This window comes from Carcharhinus amblyrhynchos, chromosome 26 (assembly GCF_965287045.1).
Source record: "Carcharhinus amblyrhynchos chromosome 26, sCarAmb.v2.hapA, whole genome shotgun sequence".
In the NCBI taxonomy this organism is placed as follows: Eukaryota; Metazoa; Chordata; class Chondrichthyes; order Carcharhiniformes; family Carcharhinidae; genus Carcharhinus; species Carcharhinus amblyrhynchos.
The window spans coordinates 3075914-3095230 of NC_137349.1; the positions used below are offsets into that span (position 1 = coordinate 3075914).

A 19317-nucleotide genomic window follows, 5' to 3' on the forward strand; every position below is an offset into this window, starting at 1 on the left:
TCTAGGCACAGTGGATGACCAGGACGTCTTCTGTGTCTTGTCCTGCTCTTCGTGTTCCACGACGCTTGCAGAGACCGCCTTCTTGACCATTGGACCTTCTACTGGTCTCTTCTGCACAATCCTCTGGAATCTGTCTTCACATGTTGGGATAGACATCTCCCTATCTCACCGAGGGTTGAGACCCATCTGCTATCCTTACCATGTTTAGCCGGCTTGTTGAGGCCGTTGCCCGGGGTGTGGCCGCTGTTGCATGCAAACAGCTACGGGGAGCCACAGGTGAGAGCTGAGTGCCAGGTGGGGACAAAGGATGAACAAACCGCCCTGAAAGGACGCAACATGTTCCCCCACCAAAGGGATTACCCCTCCCTGACACCCCATACATGCCCAAAGGTTGACCTTTACTGCTAAAGAGCCATGGGAAGGAGGCATAGCTGGGAGCAAGTGGGGGTGGGGTTTACTGCTGAGGGGCCATGGTAAGGGGACTTGGCCAGGAGTTTAATATGAGGGACTTTGTTGCTGATACAAGTGTTTGTGATACTGTGCCTCTTCCAAAGGTCACAGGCTCTAAGAGTTTCACTGTGCATGAAATAACCTTATCACTCACAAGTGCTATTCTAGGGATGCTGCTCAGCAAAGAATTGGTGGCTGAAGGAAGGCAGCTCAAAGAAGCATAAAGCAAAAAACAAAGATGGAATACTTCAGGCAATCACTGCAGAACAATCATGGATGTACCACACACTGCCCCCAAAAATGATGCAACAGCAGGAAATAAAAAGTTAAGGCACAAGAGCTATCCCTTGGATTCATTATGCACTGGTGACCAAGATACCCATGAAGCAAAGTGCACTGTGTGCGACAAAATAATATCCAACAGTTCCATGGTATCATCTAAACTCTAAAGACATTTGGAAACAAATCATTCTGAATGTAAGAACAGTGCATGTTACTTCAGGAGAAAACCTAATTCACTGTTGAGCAGTAAAACCATAATGGTAGGTTTCATCTGCCAAGACAGATAACAAAAATGCAACTGAGGCATCCTGCAGAGTAAGTCACTGCATTGCATTTGCAGGAGAAGCCCACACAATTGGCTAAAGCTTGATAAAACCTTGCACCAAAGACACTGAAATGTGCACGTTAGATGTGACTGCAGGTAGAAAGATTGAGGCGCAACAGCTCTCCAACAATACTATTTGTGATCTTGCTGCTGACATCAATAATCAGCTAGTTTCTAGTCTTAAATGCTGTGAGGCATATTTGTTGCAGCTAGATGAGTCCACTGACATTTTGCGCTTGTTATATTGTATGTATTTGCCACTACATCTTCAATGATGTTATTGAAAGAGGACTTGCGACCCTCTACAGTGCAACATAGAATAGAGCCATAGAATCCCTACAGTGCAGAAGGGGGCCATTGGGCCCGCTGCACCGCTAACAATCCCATCCAGGCCATATCCCTGTAACCCCACATATTTATCCTGCTACCGCTACCCCCCTCCCCTCCCCCCACCCTCCCCTGGACATTAAGGGACAATTTATCATGGTCAATGCACCTAATTTGCACATCTTTGAAGTGTGGGAGGAAACCTGGAGCACTCGGAGGAAACCTACGGGGAGAATGTGCAAACTCCACACAGACAGCCACCAAAGCGCTCTGCTAGTCCTTTAGTAGCAGAGAAATAAGGTGGAGAAGTAACTTGTCGAATACCATTTTCTTGTAGGAAATTCTCAAATTCCTGCAAGACAAATTGAGGATCGTTGTCACTTACCGACTGCAATCCAAAGTGACGTCTCTCAGCAGTCTTCTCACATAAGGTAGATATCATCACAGTGACATCTGGCCATTTGGTGTGAGCATCTACTAGGAGGATATGTCTTTTGCAAGGTCCTGCAAAATCCACATGTACACATTGCCAAGTCTCTTCAGGTCATTCCAGTTGATGTAGCAGTGCTAAGGGCAGCAGGTTTCTTATCTTCACACTCTCAGCTTTGCTCAAGGCTTGAGAAGCAAAAGTAATATGTCTTTCTTCACCCGATGGCATGATGTGGGAGACCACCCCTCTGACACTATAAGAAAATGCATCATAAGCTAACTGTATCGGTAAATTAGAATTAATTATTCTGACAGCTTCAGATGTAAGTAATACTTCTTTGGCATGCATGAAGGCATTTCTTTGTTCTCCATTATAAATTCTCCTGTTTCTGACTGTAATATTTGTCTTCACCAACACTCAGTTATTTTCACGATTTGCTTCATTGTAATATTTTTGACATCCTTGGCATCCCAATATGCTGTCACTGTTTAGGACAAGCATGCACCCATATAGCTTTGTATTTGTTTGGAAGCTTGATAAACATGTTTTTGAGCAGCGTGGTGATATTCTATGAACGTCCTAGGCGACAGTGTTCCATTACTGTTGTATTCATCTCTGAAATGTTTGCCAATAATTCCCTGACAGGACTGGAAGAGGAGATTATTTTCCTATGATAATGGATTTGTTCATTCCGGGAACCCGTGAAATGACATGATATAGATGTTCACAGAATTTACACTGATTCATGGTTGGTGTATAGGTATCAATAGATAATGGTTCTGTCACTTTTGTGGGAAAACAAAAGTCACTGGGTGGAGAAGTGGCAGATGGACTTCAATGCAGATAAATGTGTAGTGGTCCATTTTGGCAGGACGAATGGGATGAAGGAATACAATATCAAGGGTAGGAGTCTTAGCTGTGTTGAAGAGCAGAGGGATCTTGGGGTCCGGGTCCATAGGACTCTTAAATCCGCCTCGCAGGTGGAGGATGTGGTCAAGAAGGCGTATGGTGTACTGGCCTTCATTAATCGAGGGATTGAGTTTAGGAGTCGGGAGGTAATGCTGTAACTTTATAGGACCCTTGTCAGACCCCAATTGGAGTACTGTGTGCAGTTCTGGTCGCCTCACTATAGGAAGGACGTGGAAGCTATTGAAAGGGTGCAGAGGAGATTTACAAGGATGTTGCCTGGATTGGGAGGCATACCTTATGAAGATAGGTTGAGGGAGCTGGGACTCTTCTCCCTGGAGAGACGAAGGTTGAGAGGCAACCTGATAGAGGTTTATAAGATGTTGAGAGGAATAGATGGGGTGGATTCTTGGAGGCTATTTCCCAGGGCTGAAATGGTCGCTATGAGAGGACACAGATTTAAGGTGCAGGGAAGCAAGTACAGAGGAGATGTTAGGGGTAAGTTTTTCACTCAGAGGGTGGTGAGTGAATGGAATCAGCTGCCATCGGTGGTGGTGGAGGCGAACTCGTTGGGGTCTTTTAAAAGATTTCTGGATGAGTATATGGGATCTAATGGGATTGGGGTTTATAGATAGGTCTATGGCTTAGTAGGTATACAAGTGATCAGCGCAACTAGTGGGCCGAAAAGCCTGTTTGTGCTATGTTCTATATAGCCATCAGATAGTTACTGACTCCTGTGGGAGGACTTCCGAGCAGTGATTGGATTTCACAGCAAAGACACTCCCAGCTTCTCTGATCCTCTCTGCAGCACAATACTCAGGAGTAAATGCGCGCTTCAGCAACCTCTTTTGCTGACCTTCTTGAGTGAATCAAATTTTGCTGAGAACACTGCTGTTGATATTATGTTATCTTGTTTCCCTACCCCAATCAGCATGCTTCTCCATTTAGGTCTGTTGTTGACTGAGTGCCCTAGACTGTTCTTACATTTCAAAATACTCCAATTAGGTGTTTGCTTCCATTACTGTTTTGATCACCTCTGTATATTTCCCTTCAACTGCTGTGAACTGACCAGTCATTAGTGAAGGAGACATTATTTGAGACACCTCTTCAATCCCTTCTTCATACTGGAGGTGAGCAGTGCACTACATTTGACTCCTCCTGCCTGTTCCATCATTCAAATAAATCATGGTTGATATCCTACCTAAATACTATATTCTTGCATTATCTCCATATTCCTTGATGTCTTTATCTAGGAATCTATCGTTACTAAATAGGACTGCTCAGCAGTTACTCATGAGCTCCTGAGATTCACTGCTGTTGGGTCAAATGGAGAATGAATTTATGGCAAAACACCTGCACGCAGGGAACCTGCGAATGCTATCTCAATTCTATTTCATTGTCATAGGACATTGGGAAGTGGTTTGCTGTGACTAAGATGAAAATGGTTTTTGTGTGTCAACTTCCTTACAGTAAGGAAGATTTATAATTTGTAGGTAGGGTATATCCCCAAGCTGGTGAGTCTAGAGCCAGGGAACACAGCCTTAGAATAAAGGGCAGACCATTTAAGGTGGAGAAGCTGGCATTGGACTGGCGTCTCACAACACCAGGTTAAAGTCCAACAGATTTATTTTGAATCACATACTTTCAGAGTGCTGCTCCTTCATCAGGTGAGTGAAGGAGCAGTGCTCTGAAAGCCTGTAATTCCAAATAAAACTGTCGTATTTTAATTTGGTGTTGTGAGACTTCAGACCGTTTAGGACTGAGATGAAGATTTTTTTTCATTTGGAGAGTGATCAATTAAGAGAGTTAAGAAGGGCTAAAAGAGGACATGAGAAGACTTTGGCTGATAGGATTAAGGAGAATCCTAAGGCGTTCTATAGGTATGTCAAGAACAGAAGGTTGGTTAGGGCAAGATTAGGGCCAGTTATAGACAGCAGAGGGAAGTTATGTGTGGAACCGGAAGAGATTGGAGAGGCATTGAACCAATATTTCTCTTCGGTGTTCACGCAGGGGGACAAGAATATAGCTGAGGAGGACACTGGGTTGCAGGGGAGTAGAATAGACAGTATTACAGTTGATAAGGAGGATGTGCTGGATATTCTTGAGGGTTTGAAAATAGATAAGTCCCCTGGTCCAGATGGGATTTACCCTAGGATTCTCTGGGAGGCAAGAGAAGTGATTGCAGAGCCTCTGGCTCTGATCTTCAGGTCGTCGTTGGCCTCTGGTATAGTACCGGAAGATTGGAGGTTAGCGAATGTTGTCCCATTGTTTAAGAAGGGGAACAGAGACTTCCCTGGGAATTATAGACCGGTGAGTCTCACTTCTGTTGTGGGCAAGGTTTTAGAAAAAATTATTAGGGATAGGATTTATAGTTATTTGGAGAGTAATGAATTGATTGGAGATAGTCAGCATGGTTTTGTAGCGGGTAGGTCGTGCCTTACTAACCTTATTGAGTTTTTTGAGAAAGTGACCAAAGAGGTGGATGGGGGTAAGGCAGTTGACGTGGTATATATGGATTTTAGTAAGGCATTTGATAAGGTTCACCATGGTAGGCTTCTGCAGAAAATGCAGATGTATGGGATTGAGGGTAATCTAGGAAATTGGATCAGGAATTGGCTAGCAGATAGGAGACAGAGGGTGGTGGTTGATGGTAAATATTCGTCATGGAGTTTGGTTACGAGTGGTGTGCCTCAGGGATCTGTTTTGGGGCCACTGCTGTTTGTAATTTTTATTAATGATCTGGATGAGGGTATAGTTGGGTGGATTAGTAAATTTGCTGATGACACCAAAGTCGGAGGTGTGGTAGATTGTGAGGGAGGGTGTCATAGTTTGCAGGAAGACTTGGACAGGTTGCAGAGCTGGGCCGAGAGGTGGCGGATGGAGTTTAATGCGGAGAAGTGTGAGGTAATTCACTTTGGTAGGAATAACAGATGTGTTGAGTATAGGGCTAATGGGAGGACTTTGAATAGTGTGGATGAACAGAGGGATCTAGGTGTATGTGTACATAGATCCCTGAAAGTTGGGAATCAAGTAGATAGGGTTGTTAAGAAGGCATACGGTGTCTTGGCGTTTATTGGTAGGGGGATTGAATTTAGGAGTCGCAGCGTCATGTTGCAACTGTACACAACTCTGGTGCGGCCGCACTTGGAGTACTGTGTGCAGTTCTGGTCCCCACATTACAGGAAGGATGTGGAGGCTTTGGAGAGGGTGCAGAGGAGGTTTACCAGGATGTTGCCTGGTATGGAGGGGAGGTCCTATGAGGAGAGACTGAGGGATTTGGGGTTGTTTTCGCTGGAAAGAAGGCGGCTAAGAGGGGATCTTATTGAAACATATAAGATGATTAGAGGTTTAGATAGGGTGGACAGTGATAGCCTTTTTCCTCGGATGGAGAAAGGTAGCACGAGGGGGCATGGCTTTAAATTAAGGGGGGGTAGTTATAGGACGGATGTCAGGGGTAGGTTCTTTACCCAGAGGGTGGTGAGGGATTGAAATGCCCTGCCTGCTGCGGTTGTAAATGCGCCTAGTTTGGGGGCGTTTAAGAGATCCATGGATAGGTTTATGGATGAAAAGGGATTGGTTTAGGTTAGTGGGTCATTGTTTTTTAACTGGTCAGCGCAACATTGTGGGCCGAAGGGCCTGTTCTGCGCTGTAATGTTCTATGTTCAGAATTCTTTATCCCAAAAGGGTGTGGAAGCTCAATCACTGAGCATGTTCAAGAGAGGAATCAGTAAATTTCTGGATACTAATGACATCAAAGGATATGGGGATAGAGTGGGAATGTAATGCTGAGGTAGATGATTAGGTATGGTCTAATTGAATGTGGAGCAAGCTTGACAGGCTGAATGGTCTACTCCTGTTCCTCTGTGTGCGTCAATCTGCAGGCATCCAACTGGAATTGGTGGTAAGACAGAACCAAGACCATCTGAGCTGAAGTGGTCAATGCCCAATGGGACGACAAGAGGTCATGGGTGAGAGTTGTGTGAGGCATAGCAAACCAAAGATGGGAGTCCAACCCTAGGGCTATGGTTGATCCTTCTGGTGCCACTTCTAATGCTAGACAGTACACACAACAAAGAGCTGTTGAAAATTTAACCATTGAGCTACATAGGAATTCCAATGAAATGTGACTGACTAATCATGTAAATGAGGGGGCTGGATGTAAATAAAATGTAAATAATCAATGAACTTCCTCATATTAGAGTAAAAAGGGGACAACTTTATTAATGTAACGTTGGAATGCATCCTGTTGTTTTACATAGACCTCTTCCATTTGAATTAAATCACAGATGCAGATTACTGTATTTACACTAGATTTTTATTTAATCCACTTTGAAATATATCAAAACATATGAAATGATATAGTTGAAAAGTTGGTATAAAATGGTAAATCATGGCAAAATATAGTTGCTTAATATTGAGTTTATTTTAGTTTTTCTTGCCCAACACCCATCAGCATTGCTGTTTTTTAAAAAGCCACATTGGCTAGGAGCAGCATAGTAACACAGTGGTTAGCACTGCTGCCTTGCAGGGTTCTGGATTCAATTCCTGGCTTGGGTCACCGTGCAGAATCTGTACGTTCATTCCATACCTGCGTGGGTTTCTCCGGGTGCTCCGGTTTCTTCCCACAGTCCAAAAAGATGTGCTGGTTAGGTGCATTTTCCATGCTAAATTCTCCCTCGGTGTACCTGAACAGGCACCGGAATGTGGCAACTAGGCAATTTTCACAGTAACTTCATTGCAGTGTTAATGTAAGCCTACTTATGACTAATAAATAAATCAGCTTTCATATAATGGTGATCAAGAAGAAATTGGAAAGGAGTTGCAACCCATGACAAACACATAGATAAGGGCAGAACATTGTGGATGCTGGAATCAAACAATGGAGTTACGCTTAACATTTGGCAATATATTCATGTGTGCGTGTATATACTACTCAAATAATCGGGCAGTCATGTTCAGTGAGATTTGGCACCGATCGCCGCGTCAACAATCCTGTACTCACCCCCAACACGTTCCTCACCTGAACGGCACTACCATCACCCCGTGCGCACGCGCAAACATCCCTGCCGGCCAGCCGGCCAACGGTCGGAGCTCGCGCTGGGGCACTTTCTGATAGCGGGGGGGCGGGGCGGCGGCCCCGAAGGACAAGTGTCACAGCCGCCGCCTCGCTCCGATTGGTCGGCATCCGATGTCAATCACATGCAAATCCCGCCCCCCCAGCCTCCGCCCACATTCCCGCTCCAGGCCAGCCAAGCCGGCGCGCCTGCGCACTCGCCTTTCCCTCCCTCTCTCACACCCTTTCCTTCAGCCCTCGCTTCCGGCCGTCAAGTTGGCTCGAGCCGTGGGGGTGGGGGGCAGTGTGTATGAGTGAGAGAGTAAGAGTCCCGGTGAGGAGACATTTTATTATTGTTTGTTTTTTTTAAAAAATGTGTGACTAAAAAAACGACATTTAAACAAAAACCTGAAGAAAAGAGAAGAAAAATCCAGGTGGTGAAGAATTTGAGAGGGAAAAAAATAATTTGTCGGAGGACGATTATGTCTTCACAGTGAAAAATAACCCGGGAGGAGGGGAGGGGGTCTTCGTAGAGTCTTGTTTGTTTTTCCCATTTTCTTCCGCCTCCCCTTCCTCCCCTTCCCCCCCTTTTCAACCCCCCCCCCCCCCTTCATGTTGGCCTTTCTGTGAGGAGAAAATCATCCCCAAAATACCTCAGGCTTCATGACTCTCGACTCTATCATGGCGTGCTGCCTGAGTGAAGAGGCGAAAGAATCCAAGAGAATCAACGCCGAGATAGAGAGGCAGCTTCGCAGGGACAAGCGGGATGCACGCAGGGAACTGAAACTGCTGCTCTTGGGTAAGGAAAGGCCAGGGGAGAGGGGTGGGGGGCGGTAAAACAAAAAAAATTATTGCTTCATTCATGTCGGATTGTATGTCTTATTTTGTGTTTGTTTGCAATCCCAATTATTTTTAACGTCACCTCCTTCGCCGCCCCCCCCCCCCCACTTCACTCTTTCAGCTACCACTTAGGTTTCATTTCCCAGTTTGAGATTTATATCCTTCCTCTCCCCAACACACACACACACACACACACAAATCCAAAAAGGAAAGGATAAATATCCACGTTTATCCAAAATAAAGAGGAAAGGGTTTTTTTCTCATCACATTTCATTTCACCACATTCTTGGCGTTTGCCACTCTGTGTGTGTTTCTTCCCCACCCCTCCAGCAGGCGAAGGGATTTGGTAACCAAGTCTGAGGAAGGCCTAGGGAAGGCCTTTGGATTGCAGTGCATTCAGTTTGTAGCTACCCAACCAGCGTCTTTCTTTTTCGTTCTTAGTTTAAGGTAGTTATATTTGAAAATGTAACTTGTGTTTCGTTTTTATTTTGCCCAACATTTCCAAATTGATTTTTTTGTGTGCGATTGGGGGTGAATTCCAGCTGGACTGCTTAATGTTTGACTATCAAGTTATGCTGTCTTGGCCTGAGTTAAATGGATACATTTTTGGCTGGTATTTCTCTGCAATCTGAATTATAATTTTATGGGATATATTTCTGTATCTTTCCTCATACTGAAGGAACTTGTTTTGTCTGATCTTGTTCTATCTGTAAGCTTATCACTGAGTGCGACTTTTATTGAGTTAGGTCTTTTTTCAATTTGTATAGGTGAAGGCATTTTCTTCTGATATTTAGGAATTTTGTAGTAACATGGTATAAGTTTGTTAGTATGAAATTTAATATGGCAATGGATTAAAAAAAATCGCCATAGTTTATGGTTGAAGAAAGATTATTTAGCTTTTCAGAGGAAAAATGAATCTTTTGGCTTATGATAACTCATAGTCTTACTAAATTTATTCATTGAATTATTGTATATCATGATGTTACTTAAGAGTTTGCATTAAGCAATTAAGTTAATTCAAATAAGACTTGTAAATACTGCTGTTCAGTGTTCTAGTTTAATTTTTTGAGAAATGTTGAAAAGGTATGAAGAATGATGTTTTTATAACAAAGGTGATCCCTACCCACTGCACTACTGCACCAGTATTTTTAGATGTACTGGTGCCAGTAGGAAAAGACATAGCTAGTGCACCAACTAGGTGAGACTGCTTCCAAGAGAAGATTTTTATTTTGTTTATTGTAACTGCTGCTGCAAAAAATGTTCTTTAGCTTTCCCTTTATTCAAAAAAGTCTGTTACAGCAGGTTTGAGTTCTGGTGATCAGTAGGAAACTGACCTGAGATGGGTTCAGCCACCAGCAGTCTCCATTGATATTTAAAAGTCTATGCTTGAAACTCTGCCTTCCTCCAACTCCGCAACTATTTCGATTAACAGTTGAAGCGTTGGGCTTTCCACCAGTAGCATAACTAAATGGTCAAGGTAGATACAGTATTGCAAACATATATTTCAGTTTTTACAAGCTTTTGAGACTTCTAAGCTCATTCCTTTCGTTGGTATGCTAATTTCAAAAGTGTATTGTATTTTAGAATAGGAAATCCTTTTAAAGGACAAGAACCATATTCTTGTTGACTTTATTGAGACTCCGTTCTGTATCGATCTGTACTAATTGAAAATTGCCAGCGCAATTGGAGTTGCACAAGAGTATAGTTATGTGCACGTGATGCTGCCTGAATTTTCTCTCCTCAGGAAATGTTCAGTGCCTGTCTTCCAACTAATGGCATCTATGCATTAGATGCGCTTCAAGTGAACTGAGTGAGAACTTGCAGTCAGTCCCTTGTCTCTGGCACAGCATTTTGGAGTTTCCTTTTTAATATTTCATTCCAGTAACCACATTTAATAATTTCTTAAGTGCTTGTCCACTTTAAACATTCACTGACATTGGTAACGGTTATCTAGTTTTGACAATCATTCAGATAAATGGTGGATGCATTTTTGATTTTCATTGGAAAAATCAATGAACGATATATTGTAAGTATGGAGTTTGCAAATTGTAAATGAATATATCCAACACTATATTTCAGTATGTGACTGCAATTGCATATTTTGGTATATGAGTAAGTGGTAAAGAAGACAGGGAGAAAGAACAATTTACAATGTAATTTATGAAATGCCTATGTTTTGCTTTTAACTCAGAATTTTAGGGCCAAATTTTGAATGTTTTCCAGATGGGTGGTAAATGGTAAGAGTGCTAGATGAAATGTGTTTCGGCCATTTCAACACAGTTTTGTTTTGAGACGCGTTGCTTAGGGTTCCGATAAATGATAATCTCACTTAACCTGTGAGATGTGGAAGCATTTTTAATCAGTTCGTTGAGATGACCTTCTAAGTTGAATTTGAGGCACATTGTTGAATTGTGCAAAGTGAGTTCTATTCTCCAGTTGATCATGCACTCTCTGACCTGGGAATGCTTGAAGTTGGTCTTGTGACAAATGTAAAAACATATTCCATTCCCAGCCTCAACTTGTGGCACCGTGAACAAAAAAATGCAGAAACTAAAACTGAATATGTTTAATGTTTATAATTATGGAAGTGATATAAAGCTGCTGTTTTTTAGATGGGTGTTTTTTTTGTTAACAGGAATCCTTTGCATTGTCAGGAAATTTTCATACTGTGCCTCCTTAGTGAAAAAAAACTCAATTTTTTTTATTCTTCTGAATTTAAGCTGTGACTGGAGATATTGTAAAGTTTATTTATTAGTCACCCCTGGTAATCACATTTTGATTTGACTCGTCCTAAGCTTCCTTTGTACTTTTTGTTTCTGTTCGGGCCGTTCCCCCTCCTTTTGGGGAGCCGCCCCCTTTTTCTTTGTCGGAACGTAATTTAAGTTTGTTTACTTGGTTCGACCTGCAAGAACTAAGTAAGGCTTACATTAACACTGCAATTAAGTTAGTGTAAAATTCCCCTAGTTCACAGCCTGTTGGGTCAATGCACCCAACCAGCATGTCTTTCAGATTGTGGGAGGAAACCAGAGTGCCTGGAGGAAACCCACACAGGCACGGGGAAAACGTGCCAACTCCACAAGACAGTGAGCCAAGCCGGGAATCAAACCCTGGTCCCTGACACTGTGAAGCAGTGGTCTTAACCATTATACCACTGTGCATATTGTGTACAGTGTAACAGAATTAAAAAAAGGCTCCTAATTGGTCCTTGATTGTGGTAGAATCAATTTGAGGTAAGGAGCTACAAGTATCAATTGAGTAATGACACACATTTCAATTACATCAGATTTGTTTCTTTGTTGTGTAGTAATATGTTAAACATACTGAGTGATGACATTGAGCCAGGTATATGAGCAAACTTCAAAAAACAGATCTTCAGTTGGCAGGAGCTGAATAGGCAAAATTGCATTTTGGTGAGGTTGTGTTTGAGTAGCTGGCAACTTGATATTTTGAACTACTTAGGTACAATTTTAAAATATTAGTTTAACTAAACTTCGTGATGTAATATCTTGTAAGATACGGTTATGGGTAGTGTTTTGGGTGTTGAGACAGTTATTTGTGATGTGACAATTTAAAAACTTAAAACTTGGCATTTAGAACAATAACTTCCATGTTATATGGATTTAAATTATATAAAAACACAACAGGTTGTACAAAATAAAATGCATACCATAAATTCTACTGTGGGTGGGGTGGCATGTATGCGGATAATATATTAGTTCAGAGATGGCAAATCAAGATTGATTTTGAAGTTCTCAAAACATAGTTATTTCTGAGCAAGGACAGTTTTAAAAAAAAGTTTGAAGGAATACTTTAGATGGAAAGTTTAACTTTATGATTCTATAGATATTTTGATGGATGTTATTCAGTAATTATTGAGGACCAGTCTCAGGATTAAATCAACATGTTCCATCATTGAATGGAACTGTGCCTATGATTGCATGCACTGAAAGCTTCATGTTTGAATGTACCACATGGGACAGTTGCCAAATCGAAACCAGGGACAGGGTTAAAGTGAAAGTATCAATTTTCATGTCGGAATGATATGTACTCCTTCCAATGGACATCAGATAGAGGTCTGCAGTGACTAAGTGAGTGGAGGAGTTTGCAGGGTTGGAGTATCTTGTATTTACACATCACCTTTAGTGCAACAGACAACAGCATCAACATTTTTATAACATCTCGAACATAAAAGAATATTCCAAGGCATCCCAAGCATTATCAATCAAAATTTGACTTTGTCATCTGAGGTCATATTAAGCTGGGTTTTAAGAAGCAACTTAAACTTTCCACCTCACTTTCTCCTTTATGGAGGAAATTCCAGAGTTGGGGCTTTGGTAGATGAAGGCAGGCTGTACAGTTAAAGTTGCTGATATTCAAGGCCAGAATTGGAGGGTCCAGCATCTGGCTGCAGAAAATCGGGAAAGAGGTGGCCATAGAGGAATTTGAAAGCAAGAATGAAAATTTTAAAATCAGTGTTGCTTCAGAGGGAGCTAAAGTAGGCCAGTTGGCACAGAGGCGATGAATGAAAGGGATTTGGTATGACTAGAGCATTAAATTTATCAAGGATAGACAATGGGAGGCTGGTCAAGTATGTGATTGAATAGTTTAGAGATAACAAAGTAATAGGGTTTCAGCAGCCGATGAGCTGAGGTAAAAATGCCCCAAAGAATGTTATTAAGTGGTACTCAAAACTGAGAAGGAATAAGGGAAATTGCCTTCAAGTCTAATGTGCATTTTGAAAATGGAGCAAGATGTGCCACTAAAGTTGGATTTTGAGAAGTCACCTAGAGTGAAAAAACAGCATGGCGTCCATGGTCACGTGGAGAGATGAATCATGGACAATGCTTGCAAGAAATCAAAATCGCAGGAATAAGTTCAAGTAAGTTTGGAGGGATTTATAACCTAGGATGGTGATTTAAAAATAAGTGTACTGTGGGAGTGGGAAGTTAATGGAGACCAAAAGCATAAAGGATACAAATGCAAGTGTTTAGCACTGCACAGCAAATGTATCCGTTGGGAAACTTGTTTATAATGAAACAGTTATGTGCTTAAATTGCACTGAAGCATTTACTCAATATTGAAGATTAATTTGTAGAATCATAGAATCCTTATATTTGGCCCATTGAGCCTGCACCAACTATGCCTTTAGAGGTAGAGATTATTTAAAAATTGAAACAAAATAAGTAGTTTTGTTAAAATCTTGTTTTAGCATTGGATGTAATAGTTATGCCTGAGAATTAAACTGGTACAATTTTCTAGCTGTTATCCTGTTATTAATTTAATTTTTGGGAAATGCATTTTCTAGTAACCCGTCTAACCCGACTCTTGTTTTCTATTTACTGGATTGTGGTGCTAAGTGGCTGATAATTTTCTAGTTGAAAATTAAGAATTATAGAAAAGGGAATCCTTTTTAATTCTTATATACTGTTTTAATTGAAGTATGGCAAGCAATATGACATATGAAGAGAGACTGGATCGACTGGGTTTGTACACATTGGAATTTAGAAGAAAGAGATGACCACCTCAACATGCAAACTCCTGGTAAGACCGGACAGGCTAGATGCAGGAAGAATGCTCCCAGTGTTGAGGAATTGCAGAACTCAGGGTCACAGTCTAAGAAGGGGTAAGCCATTCAGGACTGAGATGAGGAAGAACTTCTTTACTGAGTTATGAACCTGGGGAATTTTCTAACACAAAACAGTTGGGACCGGTTCGTTAGATATGTTCAAGAGGGCGCTGGACATGGCTCTTGTGGCTAAAGAGGTCAAGAGGTTTTGGAAAGAAAGCAGGAGTGGGAATCTGAAAGTGCATGACCAGCCATGATCCTATTGAATGGTGGTGCAGGCACGAAGGACCGAATGGCCTACCCTTGAACCTATTTTCTATGTTTCCGTGAGTTTGGTTATAGAAGCTGAGCATCAAAAATGGGAGATTCTTTCAGTAGAATTGTCATTGTTTGGAGAGTATGCAGTCATTTGCATTAAAATAAAGCTAAATGAAAAAGAATTGAATACTGCCTAAACTTGCTCTTTTTAGCATCAAATAATTTAAAAAAGATAAAGTGCTTATTTTGTGTAAAGGAGTTGAACGTATGGCAGCAGTATCAAGCCATTAAGTAGAATGTATATCTGCGGAGTATAAACCTTCTTGTATATTATGCAATTAAAATTTAGGGTTAGATGAGGCCAGGTGCTTGTGTGGAGTATATGTTTCTGTGCTTTAAACTCACCTATAGCAATTGGAATAACTGTTACGTGAGTAAGTGGAGAGAAAATTTAAATAGGTTGGCACCTGGTCTTGGCATTGGTGAGCTTTTTGTGCCATTACTAACACATGCTCATTCAGTACTGTTAGCACAATGCAAAAACTAAACAATTTCAGCTTGATTGTCAGCATCCACTACGTCTTGTTTGTGTTTATTGTGTAATCCTTTGCTGTTGTGTTAAATCAACGTGACACTGCTGAGAAACAATAAACGTAAATGTGTACATTGTATAGATAATGTTAGATATATTCTGCTTACACTCATTTGTGGCTTTGCTCATGAGTTTCCAATTATAATTAGCAAAGAATTCAAATTTACACAAATATTACTTTGAGTCTAAACATAATTTTGATACCATTATAAACCATTTATTTTTCATCCCCAAAGACGCTTGCAGTTTTATTTTCTGCCTAAACTGTTTTATTCCTTGTATGATTGTATCGTAAGATTGCAAAGTTTTTATACATGGTAGTTTTATAGAATCTTTTTGCAACTGCAGAATTAATATGACTTTTTTTCTCAAGTGCGTGTATCATGTTTTGTTCCCTGATGATTTTTGCTCTTTTAAAAGTCATTCTCGTTTTCTGGATAGCTTCTGTACCACATATTGTGCAGCCAGTTTACAGGATCATTATAATCTGCAAACAATTTCATTAATGTTGCTCTGTGGTTAATTATTTGGCTTTGATGTGGATTCTGAGGTCAACTTTTTTAAACTTGTGGAGGCTGATATCTTTACTCAGATCGTTGTCAATGGGTACATTAGAAGCTTGAGTGTGATGAGTTGAGACCGAGGCGTGTTAGTTTTCTCAGTACACACCAAGATTAAATCCGATAATGACAAGAGTTTAGGGCTTTGAAAAGGAACCGTGCATTCTTTGTGGATACCTAAAAATGAGCTATCAACCTGATGAAGCTACAAAACAGGACTGCTTGCATGCCAAACGGCAAAAAAAAACAAGTGATAGACAGATCTAAGCGATCCAACAACCAACGGATCAGCTCTAACTCTGCAGTCCTTCCACATCCAGTTTTGAATGGCAGTAAACAATTAAACAACTCACTGGAGGAGGAGGCTCCGCAAATATCCCCATCCTAAATTATGATGGAGCCCAGCACATCAATGCAAAAGATAAGGCTGAAGTATTCGCAATAATCTTAAGCCAGAAGTGCTGAGTTGATAATCTATCTCGGCCTCCTCCAGTGGTCCCCAGCATTTGAGATGCAGCCTCCAACTACTTCGATTCATTCCACATGATATCAAGAAATGGTTGGAGGCACTGGATACTATAAAGGCAATGGGCCCTCATAACATTCCAGCAATACTACTGAAGACTTGTGCGCCAGAACTTGCTCCCCTAGCCAGGCTCTCCCAATACAGTTACAACACGCATCCACCCAACAATGTGGAAAATTTTGCACGTAACTCCTGTACACAAAGAGGACAAATCCAACCCAGCCAATTCTACTCTTGACCATCAGTAAAGTGATGGAAGGGGTCAACAGTGCTATCAAGCAGCAATTGCTCAGCAATAACTTGCTCGGTGATACCCAATTTGGGTTTTGTCAGGGTCACACAGCTCCTGACCTCATTACAGTCTTGGTTCAAACGAGGATAAAAGACCTGAATTCCAGAGATGAGTGTGACAGCGCTTGATATCGTGGCTGCATCCAACTGAGTGTGACTTCAAGGAGCCCTAGTGAAACTAGAATCAATGGGTATCGGGGCAAACTCTCCACTGGTTGGAGTCATAGCTGGTATATAGGAAGATAGTTGTGGTTGTGGAGAGTCAGTCATCTCAGCTCTGCAGGAGTCCCTTAGGGTAGTGCCCTGGGCCCAACAATCTTCAGCTGCTTCATCAGTGATTTTCCCTCCGTCATAAGGTCAGAAGTAGGAATGGTCGCTGCTGATTGCACAATGTTCAGCTTTCACGATGAGTCAGGTGCTGACGCAGTCCATGTTCAAATGCAACAAGATCTGGGCAAGTAACATTTGCACCACACAAATGCCAGCCAATGACTATCACCAATAAGACACTCTAACCACTGTCCCTTAACATTGAATGGTGTAGCCGTCACTGAATCCCCCCGCTGTCAACATCCTTGGGGGTTACCATTGACCAAAAACTCAGCTGGATTCACCAAATAGACACAGTGGCTACAAGAGCAGATCAGAGGCTAGGAATACTGTGGCAAGTAACTCACCTCCTGACTCCACAAAGCCTATAAGACGTATACAAGCACTAGTCAAAAGTGTGATGGATTACTCCCCACTTGTCTAGATAGGTACAGCTCCAACAACTCAAGAAGCTTGACACCATGCAGGACAAAGCAGCCTGCTTGATTGGCACCACATCTACAAACATTCGATCCCTCCATTACCAATACTCAGTATCAGCAGTGTGTGCTATCTACAAGATGCACTGCAGCAATTCACCAAAGATCCTTAGACAGCACCTTCCAAACCCATGATTACTTCCATCTAGAAGGACAAGGGCAGCAGATGCATGGGAACACCACCATCTACAGGTTCCCCTCCAAGCCACTCACCATCCTGACTTGGAAATATATTGCCGTTCCTTCAGTTATTGGGTCAAAATCCTAGAATTCCCTCCCTAACAGCATTGTGGGTCAACCCACAGAACGTGGACTGCAGTGACTCAAGAAGGCAGCTCACACCACCTTCTGGGCAACTAGGGCTGGGTAATAAATGCTGGCCAGCCAGCGATGCTTATGTCCCATGAATGAATAAAAAGTTGCAATGAGAAAAGGCCACTTAGCCCATCCATGTCTTATTTCCTAATTTTGGAACTTTTATCCCCTACTTCAAATTTATAACAATTCTCTTCAATGGTGAACTCATTGCAACACAAATTCATCAATTTCTCTTGATTGATTACATACAGTGAAACCTACATGGTAAACTCTTTTCTTAATAGGCAATGTCCCTTACCTTGAGCCAGAAGTTCTGCATTCGAGTCTGGTTCCACAGCTTGTTGGCCAAGGAAGTAGTTTTCATGACATAGTTCAAACCTTCCAGCCAGTTCCTGTTATTCCCCAAAGGGAAACAAAAATGCAAAGACACAAAACCAACAGATTCTCTTTGCATAATTTTCCTAACACAGCTAATAGCTTTTTTCACTTCTGGATGTATTTAATTGAAGATATGCAAGAAATTAAGTTGAATTAATTTTAGTTTGGAAAGGAATCTCGACAATCTAACCTTGCCAATTAATGCATTTGGGATTGTGTAAATTCACTTTGAGGAATTGAATATGCAACTTTCTCTTACCACTCTTGCAGCAGTGTATTATGAGACCAACCCATGTATAGCCAAATATTTTTAATAAGATCAGCTTTGACCTGAACTGGGGAGTCAGGTTTCTGTAGTAAATACTTATGTCGAAAATGTGGTAGTTCCAGATAGATTTCATTCCTGACTGCCATTTAATTTTGGAACTGTACCACTTACAATTTTTTTTAAAGAATTTAACTTGTTTTAACTTTGGATTATTTAATGTTATGTAGGAAATAAAGATTCTGATTCTGGGAATAAGATTTTCAGTTATGAAGAATGCTAGCATTGATTGGAACTGTAAGATGATATAAATTAAATGGTGAAATTTTTTGGAAACTAAATATATCCTGTAACAGAAGACTGAGCTCCCAGAGCTATATTTCTGTTGATTTCAGTAATTGGTTTCTTGTAAGAACAGTTAATCTTCCAGTGTTCTGATATGAGTTATAAACAGAACTAGGATATTTTGTGGAAAAGAAATGGTTTTCATATAAATAAACCAAGAGGTGAATGCGAATTTTGGAGGAAGGAAAGAAAGAAAGCTGATCAGACTTTTGTTAATCAAAAGAAAGTAGTGCCCAGGAGGTATGTTATAGGGGTCGAGCTTTACCTTGTAAAATAAAAATCTTGATTGAATTTATAAACAAAATTGCATTGCTAATATACATATTAGTCATAGGAGCAATATGTGTAAACAAATAGCCTGATAGTATAATGCACAAATGATCCTTTCCTCTTAATATTTTGCTTTCTACTTTCGTAAATGTTCTAGTTTCTTCAGGTAGAATACAAAGATTGAGGGTTGCGTATGATTTCACGATTTAGACACTCCATGTCAGGCTTTTAAGTTCGGTGAGTTAATTATCTGATAGCAATAACTCATGTTTATAGTGGACCTCCTGCGTATGAGCAGAGCCCCATATATCTCACAAGAAACAATGGGCAGAGAGTAGAAGTAGTGAGAAGCAATTAGGGGAGGAGACTAAAGAAAGGCAAAAGACAAATTTTGTAAGTGGCGTTTTGAAGTGGAGTTATATAACTCCAAGGGGAAAGGGCTGTGGTGGCTGAAGTCCATTCCATTAATGTTGAAAGAATGGTGAGATATTCACTAATGCATAATGGAATGGTAAAAGATGCTGAT

At 41.2% G+C, this 19317-nt stretch overlaps 1 protein-coding gene across 1 annotated transcript in view; it reads left to right on the top strand.

The window, feature by feature from the left end:
• Positions 1-8031: 8031 nt before the first annotated feature.
• LOC145358598 (guanine nucleotide-binding protein G(q) subunit alpha) overlaps positions 8032-19317 on the top strand; it is a 129079-nt gene continuing 117793 nt past the window's right edge. Inside the window, exon 1 of the mRNA XM_080212789.1 lies at positions 8032-8572. Within this exon, the coding sequence (XP_080068915.1) occupies positions 8437-8572 (136 nt within the window). The 5' untranslated portion in view covers positions 8032-8436. The remainder of the gene's footprint in view (positions 8573-19317) is intronic.